Here is an 18,954-nt window from a genome sequence, read left to right on the forward strand (position 1 = left end):
GGAGAAGACACTGGTGGGGTGAGGAATCACGTTTATTAAAAAAGCATTTTCTCAAATGTCCTAGTATGGACTCATCTAGGGAACAAATGGATGATTTGAGAGTAGGAAATAGTCACTGCAAGAGGCAGGAAGGAGGTTCAGTTCTGATAACATGGGACAGTTACCCAGGACAGAAAGGTTGGATTCGGAATGGGAGGGGGAGTTGAAGTGCTGAGCCACCGGAAGATCAGGTTGGTTATTGCGAACCGAGTGGAGGTGTTGGGTGAAGCGATCGCCAAGCCTATGCTTGGTCTCACCGATGTACTATATTATTATGTATATTATTGTTATTTGCACTATATTTGTTATTTATTGAACTTATTCCTTTTTTCCCTGTTAATATACAATATTCACGTATTCACATATTCTGTTGTGCTGCAGCAAGTAAGAATTTAATTGTCCCGCCCGGGACATATGACAATAAACACTCTTCACTCTTGACTCATGTGGAGCAGCTGACACCGAGAGCAGCGGATGCAATAGATGAGGTTGGAGGAGGTGCAGGTGAACCTCTGCCGCACCTGGAAAGGCTGCTTGGGTCCCTGAATGGAGTCAAGCGACAAATGTGGCATTTCCTGCGGTTGCAAGGGAAAGTGCTAGGAGAGGGGGTGGTTTGGGTGTGAAGGGACAAATTGACCAGTGAGTTACAGAGGGAGCGGTCTCTGCGGAAAGCAGACGGGAGGAGATGGGACGATGTGGCCAGTGGTGGGATCCCGTTGGAGGTGGCAAAAATGTCTGAGGATTATTTGTTGTATGTGATGGCTGGTAGGGTGGAAGGCGAGGACAAGGGGAACTCTGCCCTTGTTATGAGTGGGGGGGATGGGGAATGAGAGCAAGAGTTACGGAGCCGGAGTGGGACCGGGGTCTCTGCGTGAAGCCGAAAGCTGAAGGTGCGGGGTGAGCACAGTGCGAGCGGCATCTGCTGTGACAACCCCTCCTCCCCCACCCCCCTTTCCCCCCCACTCCCCCTCACCGCCCCTCCCTCCCCCCCCCCCCCCAAACTCGTGATGGGTTGATATGTCCCGCGGGCCATATTTTGGAGACTCCTGTCTTACAAGAACAAAAACGTACAGAAGTACAAAAATTGATTACTTTATTATTGTGATAAGTATAGATCTATTTTTAAAAACTTTCTAATGTACCGACAAAGTCTACCTTCCCAATAGCTATTTTAATTGGGAGTATGATAGGCGAGGCTCTGCCTCCCCTGTCCGCACGTCCCTGATATGGATGTGTTTTAAGCACAAGGCACCAATGAACGATTAACTAGTTTCAATGGTAGACAAAAATGCTGGTGAAACTCAGCAGGCGAGGCAGCATCTATGGAGCGAAGGAACATGTGACGTTTCAGGAAGGGTCTTGACCTGAAACGTCACCTATTTCCTTCTCCCCATAGATGCTGCCTCACCCGCTGAATTTCTCCAGCATTTTTTGTCTACCTTCGATTTTCCAGCATCTGCAGTTCCTAGTTTCAATGGGTCTAATTATATACTCTAATCTTTTGAGTGTAGAAAAGTAACACACCTGAATATTTAAACATCATTGTTGGGACAGCAATGTAAACAGATGGTCCAAAAGCGTCAGAGGACAGAGAACCCAGATGCCCAATGTCAGTGTTGGAAGGAACTGTAGATGGTGGTTTACTTGGTTTACACCGAAGATGGATACAAATTGCTGGAGTAGCTCTGCGGGATAGGATACTCGAGCATTTTACGTCCACCTGCTGCCCAATATTGGTGTTGTCAGCGCTGAAACTCCGCACTTTCCCCGCCGTCCGCCACTCCCTCCCCGGCGCTGATTGAGCCACCTGAAGGGAGTTTCAACCAAAGATCCTATAGCAAAGATCTTTGGTTTCAACAACAACGCAAAGCTGCTGCAATGACTCAGTCGGCAGCTCTGGGGGAGTGGGATGGGATGGGTGCGGTGAAGGTGGATAGGGTGGGGAGTAAGTGGATAGGGGTGGAGGTGGAGGTGGATGTGGTGGGGGGGTGGAGGTGGGAGGTGGGGATGGGTGAGGTGAGATGGGATGGGGTGAGATGAGATGGGATGGGGTGAGATGGGATGGGGTGAGGTGGGGTGGTGGGAGGTGGGAGGTGGGGAGATGGGATGGGGTGAGATGGGATGGGGTGAGATGGGTTGGGGTGAGATGAGATGGGATGGGGTGAGGTGGGGTGAGATGGGATGGGGGGTGAGGTGGATGGGGGGTGGTGAGGTGGGGTGAGGTGAGGTGGGGGGTGAGATGGGAGATGGGATGGGGTGAGATGAGATGGGATGGGGTGAGGTGAGGTGGGGTGAGATGGGATGGGGTGAGGTGAGATGGGATGGGGTGAGGTGGGGTGAGGTGAGGTGGGGTGAGGTGGGGAGTAGGTGGATGGGGAGGGGAAGGGACCGGGACCCTTGCCCGTCCATTGCCGGCACCCGCGGCGTTTCCGTGTGTCTTATCCGCAGCAACACATATCGGCGGTTACACAGAAAAGCTGGAGAAACTCAGCGGGTGCAGCAGCATCTATGGAGCGAAGGAAATAGGCAACGTTTCGGGCCGAAACCCTTCTTCAGACTGATCAGGGGTGGGGGGGGGTGGGGACAAGAAAGGGAAAAGGAGGAGTAGCCGGAAGGCTGGAGGGTGGGAGGAGACAGCAGGGGAGCCTAGGAAGGGGAGGAGACAGCAAGGACTAACAGAATTGGGAGAAGTCGATGTTCATGCCCCCGGGGTGCAGACTCCCCAAACGGAATATGAGGTGCTGTTCCTCCAATTTCCGGTGCTGCTCGCTGTGGCCATGGAGGAGACCCAGGACAGAGAGGTCGGAGACGGAGTGGGAGGGGGAGTTGAAGTGCTGAGCCACCGGGAGGTCAGCTAGGTTATTGCGGACCGAGCGGAGGTGTTCGGCGAAACATATCGGCGCATGGCTCAGTTCGCCGCACGAAGCGTTTGATTGGTCCGCCGCACGGGGTGGGCGGTGCTTCTAGAACTCCACGCTGATTGGTGGGTGGAGCTGCCAATGAGTGTGGCCACAGCGAGCTGTCGGCGCTCCTCATTGGCCAGCGCGGCCACCTGCTACCCTGGCTGCCGCTGATTGGGCGCCGGTCGCGGAGGGGGCGCTGCGATTGGCGGCCGGGGCGGCGAGCGCGGGCGGGCGGGCCAGGGATGTGGGCGAGGCCGAGGCCCAGACGCCAGCGGTGTAAGTTAGGCCGCAGCTGCCGAGCCCGGGCCTCGGCTGGCAGGGTGCCCCGGGCCGGGCTCCGGCCATGGCCCATGAGAGGATGGAGCTGGAACTGGAGCTGCCCGGCGCGCCGGCACCGAGCGACTGCGGTGGCCTGCGGCGCTCCAACAGCGCGCCGATGATCAGCGGCTTGAGGTAAGCGAGTGGCCGGCCGCGGGCTCCACCTGACCGGCCGGGACCGCGGCCCTCGCCTCCGTAAGGGGCCGATGGAGGGAGTCAGGAGGCCCCACGCTCGCCTGGCGTCGGCCCACAGAGCAGAGGGGCGTCCCCTGCTCACAGCCGTCAGTGAGGGAGGGAGGGCTGGCAACTCCCGACTCTGAGGGACGAGCGCACAAGGCGAGAGAGATTGTATAGCCACGGCTGTCATAGCAGCCAGGCTGCGGGTAACGTTGCATCTCTTGTGGTTCTGCATGTTGCACCTCATGAGGATTTATCAGAGTGGCACTGAAAGTGCTGGAATCAGTGGCAACATCTCACATTGTTGGAGTCTGGCGAGAATGACGCCACCTTGATGAAACGCAGTATTTCTTGACCGTGCCATTGTAGGACATTGGACGATCAAGTGGGGAGCATAATGAATTTATGAAGTACAGTAAACCATTGGAATTGTCGTCAGGACAGAGAGCAGTGTCTGTAAGTTTTGATGGGCCTCTCAGGCGCCAGCGTGAAAGAGATCATCAAGAGGATGCTAAATATTCTGAGCGAATATTTGTAAACAGGGTGGCAGGGAGACAGGGAGGAGTTGATGAGGCAGAACCCGATGCTCACGTTGATAACCAAGGATACAGGGGGGAAATGGGATGCTGACCTATTGTCTTGGGCTGTGAGAAAGAGCCCTTCAAAGTAGTTGGATACTTAGATACAGAGACAATAGGTGCAGGAGTAGGCCATTTAACCCTTCGAACCAACACTGCCATTCACTGTGATCATGGCTGATCATCCACAATCAGTACCCCGTTCCTGCCTTCTCCCCATATCCCTTGATTCTGCTAGCCCTATTTAGCTCTCTTTCGAATGCATCCAGTGAATTGGCCTCCACTGCCTTCTGAGGCAGATAATTCCACACTCTGAGTGAAAAGGTTTCTCCTCATCTGAGTTCAAAATGGCCTACCCCTCATTCTTAAACTGTGGCCCCTGGTTCCAACTCCCCCAACATCGGGAACATGTTTCCTGCATCTAGTGTGCCCAATCCCTTAATAATTGTATATGTTTCTATAAGATACCTTCTCATCCTTCTAAATTCCAGTGAATTCAAGCCCTGTCACTCCATTCTTTCATCATATGACAGTCCCGCCATACCGGGAATTAACCTCGTGAACCTACGCTGCTCTCCAAAAGCAAGAATGTTCTTCCTCAAATTAGGAGACCAAAACTGAACAGTTGTCTCTGAATTACTCACTGTACAATGTTTGAGAAATAATAGAATAGAAATAGGAAAGTAAAACAAATTACTGAATGGTTAACAATGTTGCAAGGGGGGCTTTGTCATTCTTAGGCCATTTAGAATAGGAGAATGGTGGTGCAGCTGAGAGGGGCAGAGAAGGCATGTTAATAGCAGCTGATCTGTTGGAAATAAAAAGAGCCGATGTAAGAAAGAGGGTGATGGGTCACACGAGAGAAGGAGGTGCTGATTGAGAATTGGTTAAGAAAGCAAGATGTGAATAAACATTTTATTTGGTTATCTCAGGAATTGATGCTTGGGCCCCATCTATTCACAATCTTTCTGAACAGTTTGGTTGAATGTCATTGAAACTTGAATGTCATTCAAGTTTTGTTTGTAATACAAAATCAGGTAGGTTGTGAGCTATATATGCAAGTTGGCGATATGCAGAGTACTGCCCTGTTGACTACAAATTCAGAAGGTATGAAGAGGAGGTACAGCAGCTTAATGGGAATATAGACAACAGGTGTGAGAATGCGAGAGATTAAATGCACGTTTTTTTGCATCGGAACTGAAAATAAAACATTTAATGGTGACATTTGAGGAAATGTTGGTCAAAGTCATTGAGCTAACTCCAGGTGCAGCTAGCAAGCCAGAGGTGGAATGTCATGGAAAGTCACCAGCTTGGCTCTGGGATGGCAGCTTGGCTCAGAAGGAAACACAGGTGATAAGAGTGATGGCTGCTGTGAAGTTCATTCAAACCCAGATAAATATTTGGATATTGTGGGGATCATGCTGGAACATGGCGTTGATATTGAAGATCAGCGATGGTCTTGATGAATGCCCAGCTGCCTACTGATGCTCCTGATTATATGCCCAAAGGGCTATAAGATGCCAGGTGGAGTTATGAGATGCCACTACTTCAGCTTATGGCTTTGTTGAACTTTCGAAGTACGAATGGGAAAGAGACTTGACAGGCAAGTGGAACTTGGAGTCACACTTCTGACAGGATGGAGGTGATCAATCGACCTTTGGTTTCTTCAATGTATTGGAGACTGAATCATAGATTCTTACAGTGTGGAAACAGGCCCTTAGCCCAATTTCCCTACACCGACCAACATGTCTCATCTACACTAGTTCAACTTCCCTAATTGCTTGTCTAATTTCACCTTCTAAATGGCACCTCACCCGTATTTAATGATCTCATTAATCTCAGCCAGGGCACCTGCAATTTCCTCTCTAATTTCCCACAGTGTCCTCGGATATATTTGATCAAGCCTGGGATATATCTGATCAGGCCTGTTTTGTTTTTTTTGGTGCGATGTTTCTTCACCTGGGTGAACTGTTTGGGATCTCTGGATGGTGGAAAGGGGAAGAGTAAAGTGTCAGTTGAAACACAAAGTGCTGGAGGTACTCAGTGGGTCAGGCAGCATCCGTGGAGGGAAGGGCCATTAAAATGTGTTTGGACTGGTTCTTGGATAGGGAAGGTGTAGAAGGATGTGGACCAAAAGTAGGTAAATTGGACATGTATGTAATCTGCATGGACGAGGTGGACCAAAGGGCCTCGTACTATGATTCTAATTATGATCTTGAATTAATTGTCTTGGCCATGGAGATGGGATCAATTAAGACCTTGTAATATATTGGGGATGGAATAATTTATAGGGACAGGTGTGAGGAAGGAATTGATGCATTTGTACTTGGAGCTGGTGTAGACCTGGGCTGACGATACCAAGTGTACTTGTATGTTGTTCACATACTGCAAAGATGTGCTGGAGATGTTCAACCTTTTCTTTGAATTAGGGGATGAGAGTACTACCAGGTTGTGAGTTGTTGAAGGCACAAAGGGCAATGTGAATGTGAAAAATACAGAACAATAAGGAAATTGGCTTTTTGCAACAAGTTATGCTGCCCAAAAGGGTGCTGGAATTTTCAAAAGTGTACTGATTAAACCCAAAGGCCAAGGCATTCCCATTACTGAGAATAATTATAAAACCCAAAGCAGCACGATGGGTTGAATCTTTCTGCGAATCTAGATTTCTTGTTGTAGGTAGTAAGAACAAATGATCGTTCAGAGGGTAATTTTGTTTTTCTTTTAATGTTATTTATTCATTCAATTTAGTTAGGTGTGATTTATGAATGCTTACACCAGAGTGTAGATAATTGGGTAATTCCTCTGTCAAAAAAGGCTGGTGACCACATTGCAATAATGTGCATTTTGTATTTAACTGTCCATTCTCTATGCTGGAGAAATTGGCAAGCTATTATTTGGATGATGCTCTCGTTTCTGCTTCCTCTTTCCTTCAAACAATAAATGGATTTTGCTTTGGAGTAGACTGTTTTCTACCAGTCTTTACTGTTGCTTGATTGTTTCTGTTACTAACTGTGTTTTGTGATTTCAAGGTGCTTTTGAACATTGCTGGTTGGGTCAAATATGCAGAACATCACTCATTGTGATGTCAGAACTGTTGAATGGTTTGATTGTTACACAGCAGAAATTGCTTTACATGTTAACCAGGATACAGTCTGCTTGCAAGAAAGGTGGCATAATTAACACAAGGGAAGAGAAAGGAGCCTGCATATAGCTACTTTGCAAAGATATAAGTAGAAATGGAACCTGTGCTAAAACTGAAGTGAGTTTGCATTTACTGTTTCAAGGCAATAGGTTTGGAGATAATCAAAGAGTGGAGGGAGGAATTTGGAAGAAGGATGGGAGGGATTGAGTAATGGATGCAATTGGGAATGGTGGGATGAAGGATTTGGGGATAGCATTGAGGAAGAATATTTTAGAATGAAGCCAGGCTATGGGGATGTAATCATTAATGGCGTAATGAGGGTGGTGATATGCAAGTGAATGGAATTGGCAAAAGGAAAAAGTCTGCCTAACAATGTATGATACCTTGAGGTATGAAGTAATGTGTGTAGTTTGAAATGACTAAAGTGGGGAACTTCTTGCATTCTGGAGATAGTACGCATTCTTGGGTTGAGCTGCTTGTCCTGTGATGAATGATTTGTATTCTGACTGGGCTTATATTTGCTGAGGTTTAGAAGAACAAGTTGATTTTTATTGGTATACTAGACCAAGTGAGACTCCTGTCACACGGGAGGCCTGGTCCCCCAATGCAACCCGTTCCCCAACGCAATATTCCACCACTCACCCATAGACCCACGGGAGGCCTGGTCCCCAACGCTCAATTTGCCTTATGCACCCTCCCTCATTTTTTAACTTTTAAAAAAATGCATTTGCACTTGCTAGCTGGCAGAACTCAGTGTACTGTGACTTTTAAAACAAAAATGCATTTGCACTTGCTAGCTGGCAGAACTCAGTGTACTGTGACTTTTAAAACAAAAATGCATTTGCACTTACTAGCTAGCAGAACTCAGTGTACTGTGACTTTAAAAAAAATGCATTTGCACTTGCTAGAGCGAGCAGAACTCCGTGTACTTGGATAGCAACAATGTTGCGAGCTGGGCTGCAATCCCTTTGTGACGTCACAGCTATAAGCACTGGGAAAAAGCAGTTATATTTTCCAAGTTTCTGCACATTTGTGAACATTTTCATAAATAACTTGAGAAATAATACATTAAATTTTGAGATAAGGTGATTTTTTACTTCACAGCGTAAATCTCTATCAGAATATGTAAAAATTTCACCTGTTAGCACATCATGTTTTCGAGGAGATGTGAAACGCACACAATCATCACACACAAATAGAGAGAGGGGAGGGAGGAGAGGGGAGGGTGGGTGAGTGGGCTGCGAGTGGGCTAGCGGGGCCCATGGTGAGCGGGCTGCAGGGAGATCACGGGTGGGCACGATCTGAGGATGGTCAAAAGTAGCGGTGGGCCGGTCGATCGTGGCTTCCGCGAGGGGAATCCCACCCACCCGCGTGACAGACGATCGGGTGGAGGAGACGGAGAGGAGGTCGTCTACCGTGACGGCCAGAGATCGCCAGGTGGGATCAGGATCACCAGCGGGAAATGATTCCCTGAGTCCCTGCGATCGATGGAGGAATCGCAGGTCTCCATAGACGGCCTCTCCCAGGGGTAGTAATGACCGCCACAGTCACCTTCCATGCCCCTCACCCGCACAGCGATAACGACCGCCGCCTCCACAGGGCTCTCGCTTAACTTTTTTTCCCTGTTGCCAGCCAGACAACCGTGGCAGCTTTTTTGGTTGCCAAATGACAGTTTAGGTGGTCATTTAAGATGGCTTGCATGACGCATGATCGGACGAAGTGCGTAGTTACCAGTCGGAATTATGCTCAATGAAGCATTCACATATTATTTCTGCTTCAAATAAAGTCACAAACTAACATATTCACCAATCAAGGCATGATATATACCACAATGACATGCAGCAAAATTATAATACAGTATCTCAACTCTTTTTACACATTGCAATCAATGCAATTTCTATTATTTCTTTCACCTTCCAAACAAAAATGTGGTTGGATTATTCGGCGGTTTTAATGTTTCACGTGTTCACAATTTAATGAATCCATCTTTATGGATTAAAACAAATAATAACATTGGGAATTAAAACATATTTGATTGCATTATGTTATCAAACATAGTCAATTTTAGCTCTGAAGACATTTCCAGCACAATAGGATCGGGAGGGGGTGCGTGTGAATCAGTGCAGGATGGATAGATGGGGGGGGGGGGGGGGGGGGTGTTGGTTGGAGTAGGTAAAATTGTGAGGGGAGAGTGCGGGGGATGACAGTGGGTTGGATGGGTTGGGGGCGAATCTGTGCAGGATGTATGGGAGGAGCAGTGCAGGATGAAGAGGTGGAGCAGTACAGGATGGATGGGAAGGGGGGTCAGTAAAGGATAAATTGTGGGACCAGTGTAGGATTGATGGGTAGTGGCAGGAGAATCAATGCGAGGAGGATAGGGAGATCAGTGCAGGACGAATAGATGGGGGTGGGGGGGAGAGTAGATGAGGAGGGGCAGGGGATGTCAGTGAGGACTGAATAGAGGCAGGAATGGGGATCAGTGCGGGATGGAGAGGAGGGGTCTCAGGATAAGGGGACCGTATAAGAGAGGTAGAGGAAGGGGCAGAGGAGGTGGGAAGGAAGGTCAGCGCTCCTTGGATAACACCGGCATCATCGCTCAAATCGCTATCAAAATATGGAGGGGACCGGAAAACACAATATCTTGGCGGCCGAGGCTTCGGAGGCTTCACACACATCACACATGCACGCGAGTCTTCGAAGGCTTCCGTGAACGGTAATTTCAGCTCAATCCAGCGCTAAATACAGTTCAACTGCCTGTCTCGCCCACAGCCCTGTCTCAATCCAGACAGGGACAGGCAGAGTTGAGCTGGGTTTAGCATTGCTTCTCTGCGCTGGCTTTGGGCACCGCTCCCGTCCGACCCCGACGTCCCTGGCCACGCGGTTGTGGGAAAGATGCTAAGTGTGGCGTGACGGAGCGAATGATGGGCCCCGCACAGCAGCGACGGCGGCTCCATCTCCTCCTCCCACCCGGCCTGATCAGGGCCGCTGCTGCCACTGCACCAACCGCACTTTCAAAACAGACCCTTGGAGGAGAGAGTTGTCGGTCAGTGGCGGTTCGGCAGCGATTGCAGCGCCGGAGACCGGGATCGATCCTGGCTCCGGTGCAGGTCTGCCGAGAGTGTTTTGGCACGTCTCCTTTCTCCAATCACCGCGCTCTATCCTCAGCCACCCCCACCCCCCACTCTACTTCCGCCTCTGACCGACCGACACTTCCCTCCTCCAAGGGTCTGTTTTGAAAGCGCGGTTGGCGGAGTGGCAGCAGCGGCCGTTATCAGGCCGGACGGGGTGCGGGAGGACGAGGAGATGGAGCCATCGCCGCTGCTGCTGTTCGGGGCCCGTCATTCGCTCCGACCCTCCATCACGCCACACTTTCCCACAGCCGTCGCCGACACAAAACGTTGCGTTACTTTTCTCCAGCGATGCTGCCGGACCCGCGGAGTTACTCCCGTTTTTTGTGTCTTATCTTCGGTATAAACCGGTTGCCCGGTGGCACTTCGAGTGGTCAATGGCACCCGGGCAACCGCTAATTTCGAGGCCTGCTCCATGTTCTAGAACTTCAAGGAGCCCAGCGGAGTACTCAGCAGTTTAAAAATGCTAAGTGACAAATTTAAATAAGTAAAAGTCAAGAAGTACAGAAGACAGAACGGGAGTGACGTCACTCGCAGCGTGAGCAGAGGCACACTTGTACTAAACAACGTACCTCGGTGACTGCCAATCACCCCCCCCCCCCGGACACTTATTATTTTTTTTTTATTCAAATCGTTTGCTATGTCGCTCTTCAAAGGAGATGCTAAATGCATTTCGTTGTCTCTGTACTGTACACTGACAATGACAATTAAAATTGAATCTGAATCTGACTGTCAGATCCAAAAATTCGCTATAAGATCTTTGGTCAGATCCACTGTGACGCCATCTGCGAGACCATCTTGTTTATTTTCTAAGTTATTTGAGATTTGTGAACATTTTCATATATTGGCTTCATCCTACTGTTTCTCAGGGACTTGTATGTCAGTGGTCTGCCACTGCACTGATGACAATATCTCCACAGAGCTCAGCTTTTGCCACTTATTTGAAGTCCTTTTAAAACTATTTTTGTTTCAGATTGATGTAAGGCCTTTAATCTTAATCCTGGATAGAGTGGATGTGGTGAGGATGTTTCCACTAGTGGGAGCGTCTAGGACCAGAGTTTATAGCCTCAGAATTAAAGGACATTCCTTTGAGAAGAAGATCAGGAAGAATTTCTTTAGTCAGAGGAAGGTGAATCTGTGGAATTCATTGCCAAAGAAGGCTGTGGAGACCAAATCAATGGATATTTTAATGGCAGAGGTAGATAGATTCTTAATTAGTATGGGTGTCGGGTTATTGGGAGCAGGCAGGGAGATGGAGTTGAGAGGGAAAGATAAATCAGCCATGATTGAATGGCGTAGACTTGATAGGCCAAATGGCCTTATTCTACTATCACTTATGAACTATCTTTTAATGTTGGTCAACCAGTATCTGAATCTGAACTATTTATAGGTTTTGGTGATGTGTGTATGATATACAATACAATACAATTTATTTGTTATCATTTGAACCTCTTGAGGTTCAAACAAAATTTGGTTTCTCCTCATGATATCCTCCTCATGTTTGGTTGTTTCTTTTCTTTAGTGACAACTCTCAGATTTTTCAACCAGACGTTCTGCGCAGCCGGAGGAACAGCACAACGGTGGTGAACAGACATAGTCAGGTAAAGCTAAACACGGCCAGGTAAAGCCAGACAGGGCCAGGTAAAGTCACTGAGATACATGTCAGGTAAAGGCAGACATAGTCAGTCATGTAAAGCCTCTGAGAGAACAGAGATTTATTCACCTGATACACAGCTTTATTTCCTTGGTCATATTTGAAATTCAAGAGTTTAAAAAAAAAACATCCAGTCATTCCTATAAATCTAAAAAATGTCCGTGAATCCATTGATGTAGAACCCAAAGGCCATTCAGGGCCTTTATTCTCTTTATCATGCATCTGTACACTGAATGTCTCAATTGTAATCATGTATTGTCTTTCCGCTGACTGGTTAGCATGCAACAAAAGTTTTTCACTGTACCTCTGTACATGTGACAATAAATAAACCAAACTAAATTAAACCGACCCTCACAGTGAGTGAAATGTTGTTACCGATCAGTATGGATATATAATCTCACGGACCATCAACACAGGTGCAGTTCATTCTGTGTTTTTATGCCCCTGCTCTATGTTTCACCCATCACTGTAGCTAAACACAGCTCCAATGCCAGTGACAATTTCACTGACAGCATCGCTGTTGTCAGAATCACGGATGGTGATGAATGGAGCCAGGATGATTAGGCACTAAAAAACTCTGAAAAAGGCAGGCAAAAAGGCAAAATAAAATTACAAAAAAGGCACGAAAAGGGCATTTATTGACAAAAGGCATAAAAAAGCATTTATTTCCACCACCAAAATATGGTTAAAAATAATAATATAAAGGCCTGTCCCCCTAACGCGACTTTTTCGTGTTGAAAATCCAGCGGCGACCAGAACAATGTACGGCTCTTTGGGCGACTATGCACGACCATACAGGCTTCACGCCGCGACTTGTCATAACGTCTTTCTGGTTGCCGCTGAATTGGAAGCAATAAACATTAGATCGCAATGGAGGGACTTTTTCTGCATGATTTCACTGACGATCCTGATTGCAGCAGATTCTTCTTCTTCAATACAGTTGCCGATTTAATTTATTTTTTCAAAATTTGCAGCATAGTAGAGTACAGCAGAGAGCCATGTACCCCACCTAGTCAAAACGGGCTGAGGAGGTAGTGGAATTTTGGGTGCTATTTCCTTGAACAACTGCACACGTGACGGTACCTTGAGGAAGATTTTCTTGACATTGCCTAGGCGATCGACATTTGGAAACAAGCTACATCTGTCCTTGGCAATTTTATGAAGTCCTTGAGCTAAGCATGTCAAATGTAACATTTTGGGGAATAAAACTTTAAGTCACAAACAGAAGTGCATTCTCGTGTTTTATACCTTCTGGCCAAAGTACAAGTGAAGATGTAAACAACTGAACAATAGTTGAGCTGTTTGACTACTCCAATACTTCCGATGTCAACAAATACTCCTTTGATGACCTGCCTCCAGTGTACCGATGACCACATTGGCAACATATCTCCCCGCAGCATCGGTTGTCTCGCTAATTGGGATCCATATTTTGTTGCGTGCAACTTCATCTCTAATTCTCTGCACAACAATGTTGAACTTGCTGTCAACATAAATTTTGTCAACATAATGACTCGCTTGGTCTATGTTCCTCTGTGTAATTCTCTAAAAAAAAACCTCTGAGGGATTTGTTTTTCAATTTCCACAGTGGAATTCGAGCATCAATGAATGCCATATGTTCATTTAAATCAAGAATAACTCAAACTCAAATTTGCAACTGGAGCCAGCAGTAAATGTCGTGAGGAGTCAAGCTTGGGTATTTCGCTTGGATAGTCTACACCTCAGCAGTATCAACATTGACTTCTCTAATTTTAGGTAGCCCTTGTCTTCTCCCTCCTCCCCATCCTTCCCAGCTCTCCTTCTAGTCCTACTGTCTCCGCCTCTTCCTTTCTTTTTTTCCCTGCCCCCCCCCCCCCCCTCCTAGTCTGAACAAGAATCTCGACCCGAAAAGTCGCCTATTCGTTCTCTCCATAGATGTTGCCTCACCCACTGTTTCTCCAACATTTTTTGGCTACCTTTGATTTTTCCAGCATCTGCAATTCTTTCTTAAATAGATCTTGGATCACCCTCTCACATTTTCCTTGTATGTCTTCACCTACATCGCCAGGAACTTCAGGCAACTTCATCTCTAATTTTCTGCACAACAATGTTGAAGCTGCTGTCAACATAATTTTTCCGTAATGATGACTCGTTTGGTATATGTTCCTCTGTGTATTTCCCTAAAAAACCTCTGAGAGATTTGTTTTCCAATTTCCACAGTGAAATTCCAGCATCAATGAATGTTTTGCACAAATCACTCAAACTCGGATTTGCAATTGGAGCCAGCAGTAAATGTTGTGAGGAGACAACCTTGCATATTTCCTACCTTCTGTTTCTCTGCCACCAACTAGAGTTTAGCTGTCTGTACATGCATGGAGATTAAATATTTTTTCTCATAATTCACTGCTTTCTCACGTGTTGCAAAACAGCACACAGTTGACTGTAAAGAATATATCACACCCGTACACTGTCACCAAATCGTTTTTTACAAGGCGTTGACTTTAAGCATTTTGACGATTGCAGGGGTAGATCCTACAGGAGCGGGGATGCAGACCTCTACAGGCAGGCCAAGTACTAGCTAAGAAGAGGAATCAGAGCTGCCAAGAAAAGGTATCCTGAGAAGTTGAGGAGCAAGTTCTCAGCAAATTACTCTTCTTCACTGTGGAAGGGCTTGCAAGAAATCACAAGCTAAAAGAGGAAAACCCCCCGCTCCTTGGACAATCGTCAGCTGACCAACGACCTGAAGGAGTTCTACTGCAGTTTCGATAAACAGAAACTTAACCCTGAAACCCCCACACCCCATCCCCCACCAACACTTCACACCTACTCACAGCTTGACTCTAGTTTGAAAATGTTGGTCCCTTGAAGGCAGACACGGGTGAAATTATTATGGGCAACAAGGAAATGGCAGAAGAGTTGAACAGGTACTTCGGATCTGTCTTCACTAAGGAAGACACAAACAATTTCCCAGATGTACTGGAGGACAGAGGATCTAAGGGGGCAGAAACACTGAAATAAATTTTAATTGGGCGAGAAATAGTATTGAGTAGGCTAATGAGACTGAAGGATGATAAATCCCCGGGGCCTGATGGTCTACATCCCAGGGTCCTCAGGGAAGTGGCTCTAGAAATAGTGGACGCATTGGTGATCATTTTCCAATGTTCTATAGATTCAGGATCAGTTCCTGTGGATTGGAGGATAGCTAATGTTATCCCACTTTTCAAGAAAGGAGCGAGAGAGAAAACGGGGAATTACAGACCAGTTAGCCTGACTTCGGTGATGGGAAAGATGCTGGAGTCAATTATTAAAGAGGAAATAATGGGGCATTTGGATAGCAGTAAATGGATTAGTCCAAGTCAACATGGATTTATGAAAGGGAAATCATGCTTGACTATTCTTCTGGAATTTTTTGAGGATGTGACAAGTAAAATGGATGAAGGGATGCCAGTGGATGTAGTGTATCTAGACTTTCAGAAAGCCTTTGATAAGGTCCCGCACGGGAGACTGGTGACTAAAATTAGAGCACATGGTATTGGGGGTAGGGTGTTGACATGGATAGAAAATTGGTTGGCAGACAGGAAGCAAAGAGTAGGAGTGAACGGGTCCTTTTCTGAATGGCAGGCAGTGGCGAATGGAGTGCCGCATGGCTCGGTGTTGGGGCCGCAACTGTTTACCATATACAGGTGCACAACCTTTTATCCGAAAGCCTTGGGACCAGACACCTTTCGTAATTCAGAATTTGTCGGTCTTCGGAATGGAAATTTTTTTGCGTAGATTTTAATGGCTGGCTCAGTGGTAGAGTGCTCGGCTCATATCCGCAAGGTCGCGAGTTTGCGCCTTGATCCCGGCAGAAGAAGTTGGAGCGGGGCTGGGCTGGGCTGCTGCTGGCTGTGGGTCTCTGGGATCTCCGTGCTTGCGGTGGGCCTGGTGGTCGACGTCCAATTGGTCCTGACGTCTCCGGTGACTGCACTGACCTGCAGCCATCGCCGTCGTGAAGACAGTACAAAGCCCCCACGCCGGTGCAATGAGCGGGGAGCTGGAGAGGGGAGGGAAGGGGTCACACACATGGCCGGGAAGCAGAGGGGTGTAGGTGGGGTGAAATTGAAGGGAGCGACAATCTGCTGCTGCCTGCACGCTGAGTTTAAAAGTTCCCACGCAAGACTCACGATACACTGTGTATCGTGTCTACCGTGGGAACTTTTTAACTCAGCGGGCAGGTAGCAGCAGATTGTCAATTATTAACCCTCCCGCGCAATATACTCTCACCTTCTCTTTTATGAATGGGGATTTAGTTCCCCTTTCTTCGAGGACCGACCGGAGGTTCCGCTGTCACCTCTGCGGGCCGCCCTCGATGAACGTCCTGTCTCCCTGTCCCTGGGATAGTAGGGGGCGATCAAACAGCAGAATACCCCCCTTCCCCTCCATCTCCAGAGGAATCCGCTCCCCGATGGGCCGCTATGGCGACAAGTGGCAGTTCGCCCACAGCCCGAGCTGCGCGACCCCAAGAACAAGAAGTACAGGTGCACAACCTTTTATCCGAAAGCCTTGGGACCAGACACTTGTCGGATTTCGGACTTTTTCGGATTTCAGAATGGAAGATTTTTAGCGTAGATTAGGTAGGTAGCGCGGGCGGTTTGAAAAGTCTGGAGCAGCTGCCTCCTCCCCGGAGACCGGGAGAATCATTGCATAAATGTTAGTCAGTTAGTTTGGAGGGATTTTATGTGGTGGTGGTGGTGTAGGGGTGAAGGGGGAAACTTTAATTCTTAGTCCCCTACCTACCTGGTCGGCGACTCCCAACCTCGCGGAGCTGGGGGCTCCGTCCGGCCGCGGGCGGCGCCGGTTGTAGCTCCGACCCCGGCAACTCTACCCCTGGCTGCGAGGCGCTCCAAATCCAGCGCCGCCCGCGGTCGGACGTCCCAGCTCCGGGAATGTCGGGAGTCGGCGGCGTCGCGAGCAATGCCTTACCGGGTCGCCGTGCGGCAAGCTCCGGAGCGCTGTGGCCGCCTTCTTCCAACATTCGCGGAGCGTCGCTGGATTTGGAGCCGCGGAGCTGGGGGCTCCGTCCGGCCGCGGGCGGCGCCGGTTGGAGCTCCGACTCCGGCAACTTTACCCCTGGCTGCGCGGCTCCAAATCCAGCGATGCTCAGCGATGTTGTGTGTCGGCGGCCACAGCGCTCCGGAGCTTGCCGCACGGCGACCCGGTAAGGCATTGCGCTGCGACGCCGCCGACTCCCGACATTCGCGGAGCTGGGGCGTCCGGCCGCGGGCCGCGCTGGATTTGGAGTGCCTCGCAGCCAGGGGTAGAGTTGCTGGGGTCGGAGCTACAACCTGCGGCCCCACCGGCCACAGCGCTGCGGAGCTTACTGCACAGCGACCCGGTAAGGCATTGACCGCTCCCCGCCTCTCCGACCAGGTAGGGGACTAAGAATTAAAGTTTACCCCTTCACCCCCCTTCACATAAAAGCCCTCCAAACTAACTGACTAACATTTAAGCAATGATTTACAGATGTTTAAGCGTCTCCCGGTCTCCAGGGAGGAGGCAGCCGCTACAGTAGTACAGACCTGGGTTGACCGTGGGTCGTTTTGGGTCAGGTTTGGCGCCAAACGCGAGCTTTGGTGCGCAGACGACATCTGGAAAAAATGGCCGGTTTTCGGAGCTTTTCGGTTTCTGGAACACCGGATAAAAGGTTGTGCACCTGTACCTTCCACACTATCAGCTTCTGCCCATACACTGCGTGTTCCTCTGAAGTTGGAACGGGGCTGGGCTGGAGTTGCTGATCTGGGATCTCCGTACTTGCAGTGGGCCTGGGGGTCGGTGTCCCGATGAGAGGGCGCAGCTCGGGCTGTGGACGAACTGCCACTTGTCGCCGTAGTGGCCCATCGGGGAGCGGCTTCTGGTGGTCCTGACGTCTCCGGCCAGTTTGCAGTTTTCCTCTGGAGTTGGAACGGGGCTGGGCTGCTGCTGGCTGTGGGTCTCTGGGATCTCCGTGCTTGCGGTGGGCCTGGGGGTCGGTGTCCCGTTGGTCCTGACGTCTCCGATGACTGCACTGCGCTGCTAGAATCGCCGACGTGAAGACAGTGCAAAGCCCCCGCGCCGGTGCAATGAGCGGGGAGCTGGAGAGGGGAGGGAAGGGGTCACACACATGGCCGGGAAGCAGAGGGGTGTAGGTGGGGTGAAACTGAAGGGAGCGACAATTTGCTGCTGCTGCCTGCACGCAAGACTCACGATACACGGTGTATCGTGTCTACTGTGGGAACTTTTTAACTCAGCGGGCAGGTAGCAGCATATTGTCAATTATTAACCCTCCCGCGCAATATACCCTCACCTCTTTTATGAATGGGGATTTAGTTCCCCTTTCTTCGAGGACCGACCGGAGGTTCCGCTGTCACCTCTGCGGGCCGCCCTCGGTGAACGTTTTCAAGGACCTTTCTTCAAGGACCGAAAAAAATGTCGCTATTCGGAGGTTTTCGTTATTTGGATCGTCGGATAAAAGGTTGTGCACCTGTATATTAATGATTTGGAAGAGGGAATTAGGAGCAACACTAGCAAGTTTGAGGATGACACAAAGCTGGGTGGCAGCGTGGACTGTAAAGAGGATGTTAGGAGGTTGCAGTGTGACCTGGACAGGTTGAGTGAGTGGGCAGATGTGTGGCAGATGCAGTATAATATAGATAAATGTGAGGTTATCCACTTTGGCGGCAAAAACAAGGGGGCAGATTATTATCCCAATGGGGTTAGTTTAGGTAAGGGGGAGGTGCAGCGAGCCATGGGCGTCCTTGTACACCGGTCACTGAAAGTTGGTTTACAGGTACAGCAGGCAGTGAAGAAAGGTAATGGAATGTTGGCCTTCATAACAAGAGGATTTCAGTATAGCAGTAAAGAGGTTCTTCTGCAGTTGTATAGAGCTCTGGTGAGACCACATCTGGAGTATTGTATACAGTTTTTGGTCTCCTAATTTGAGGAAGGACATCCTTGTGATTGAGGCAGTGCGGCGTAGGTTCACGAGATTGATCCCTGGGATGGTGGGACTGTCATATGA

At 48.8% G+C, this 18,954-nt stretch overlaps 1 protein-coding gene across 2 annotated transcripts in view; it reads left to right on the plus strand.

The window, feature by feature from the left end:
• Window positions 1-3,165: 3,165 nt before the first annotated feature.
• Window positions 3,166-18,954, plus strand: part of pabir2 (PABIR family member 2) — a 54,421-nt gene continuing 38,632 nt past the window's right edge. The window contains exons 1-2 of one of the 2 annotated variants that reach the window (XM_055644098.1): window positions 3,166-3,395; window positions 11,808-11,886. In XM_055644098.1, coding sequence (XP_055500073.1) covers window positions 3,286-3,395; window positions 11,808-11,886 — 189 coding nt within the window. In that variant the 5' untranslated portion in view covers window positions 3,166-3,285. Of the gene's footprint in view, window positions 3,396-7,236; window positions 7,275-11,807; window positions 11,887-18,954 lie in introns of those variants that run through there. The other variant, XM_055644099.1, reaches the window with a different exon arrangement.

Source organism: Leucoraja erinacea, chromosome 12, assembly GCF_028641065.1.
Source record: "Leucoraja erinacea ecotype New England chromosome 12, Leri_hhj_1, whole genome shotgun sequence".
Lineage (NCBI taxonomy): Eukaryota > Metazoa > Chordata > Chondrichthyes > Rajiformes > Rajidae > Leucoraja > Leucoraja erinaceus.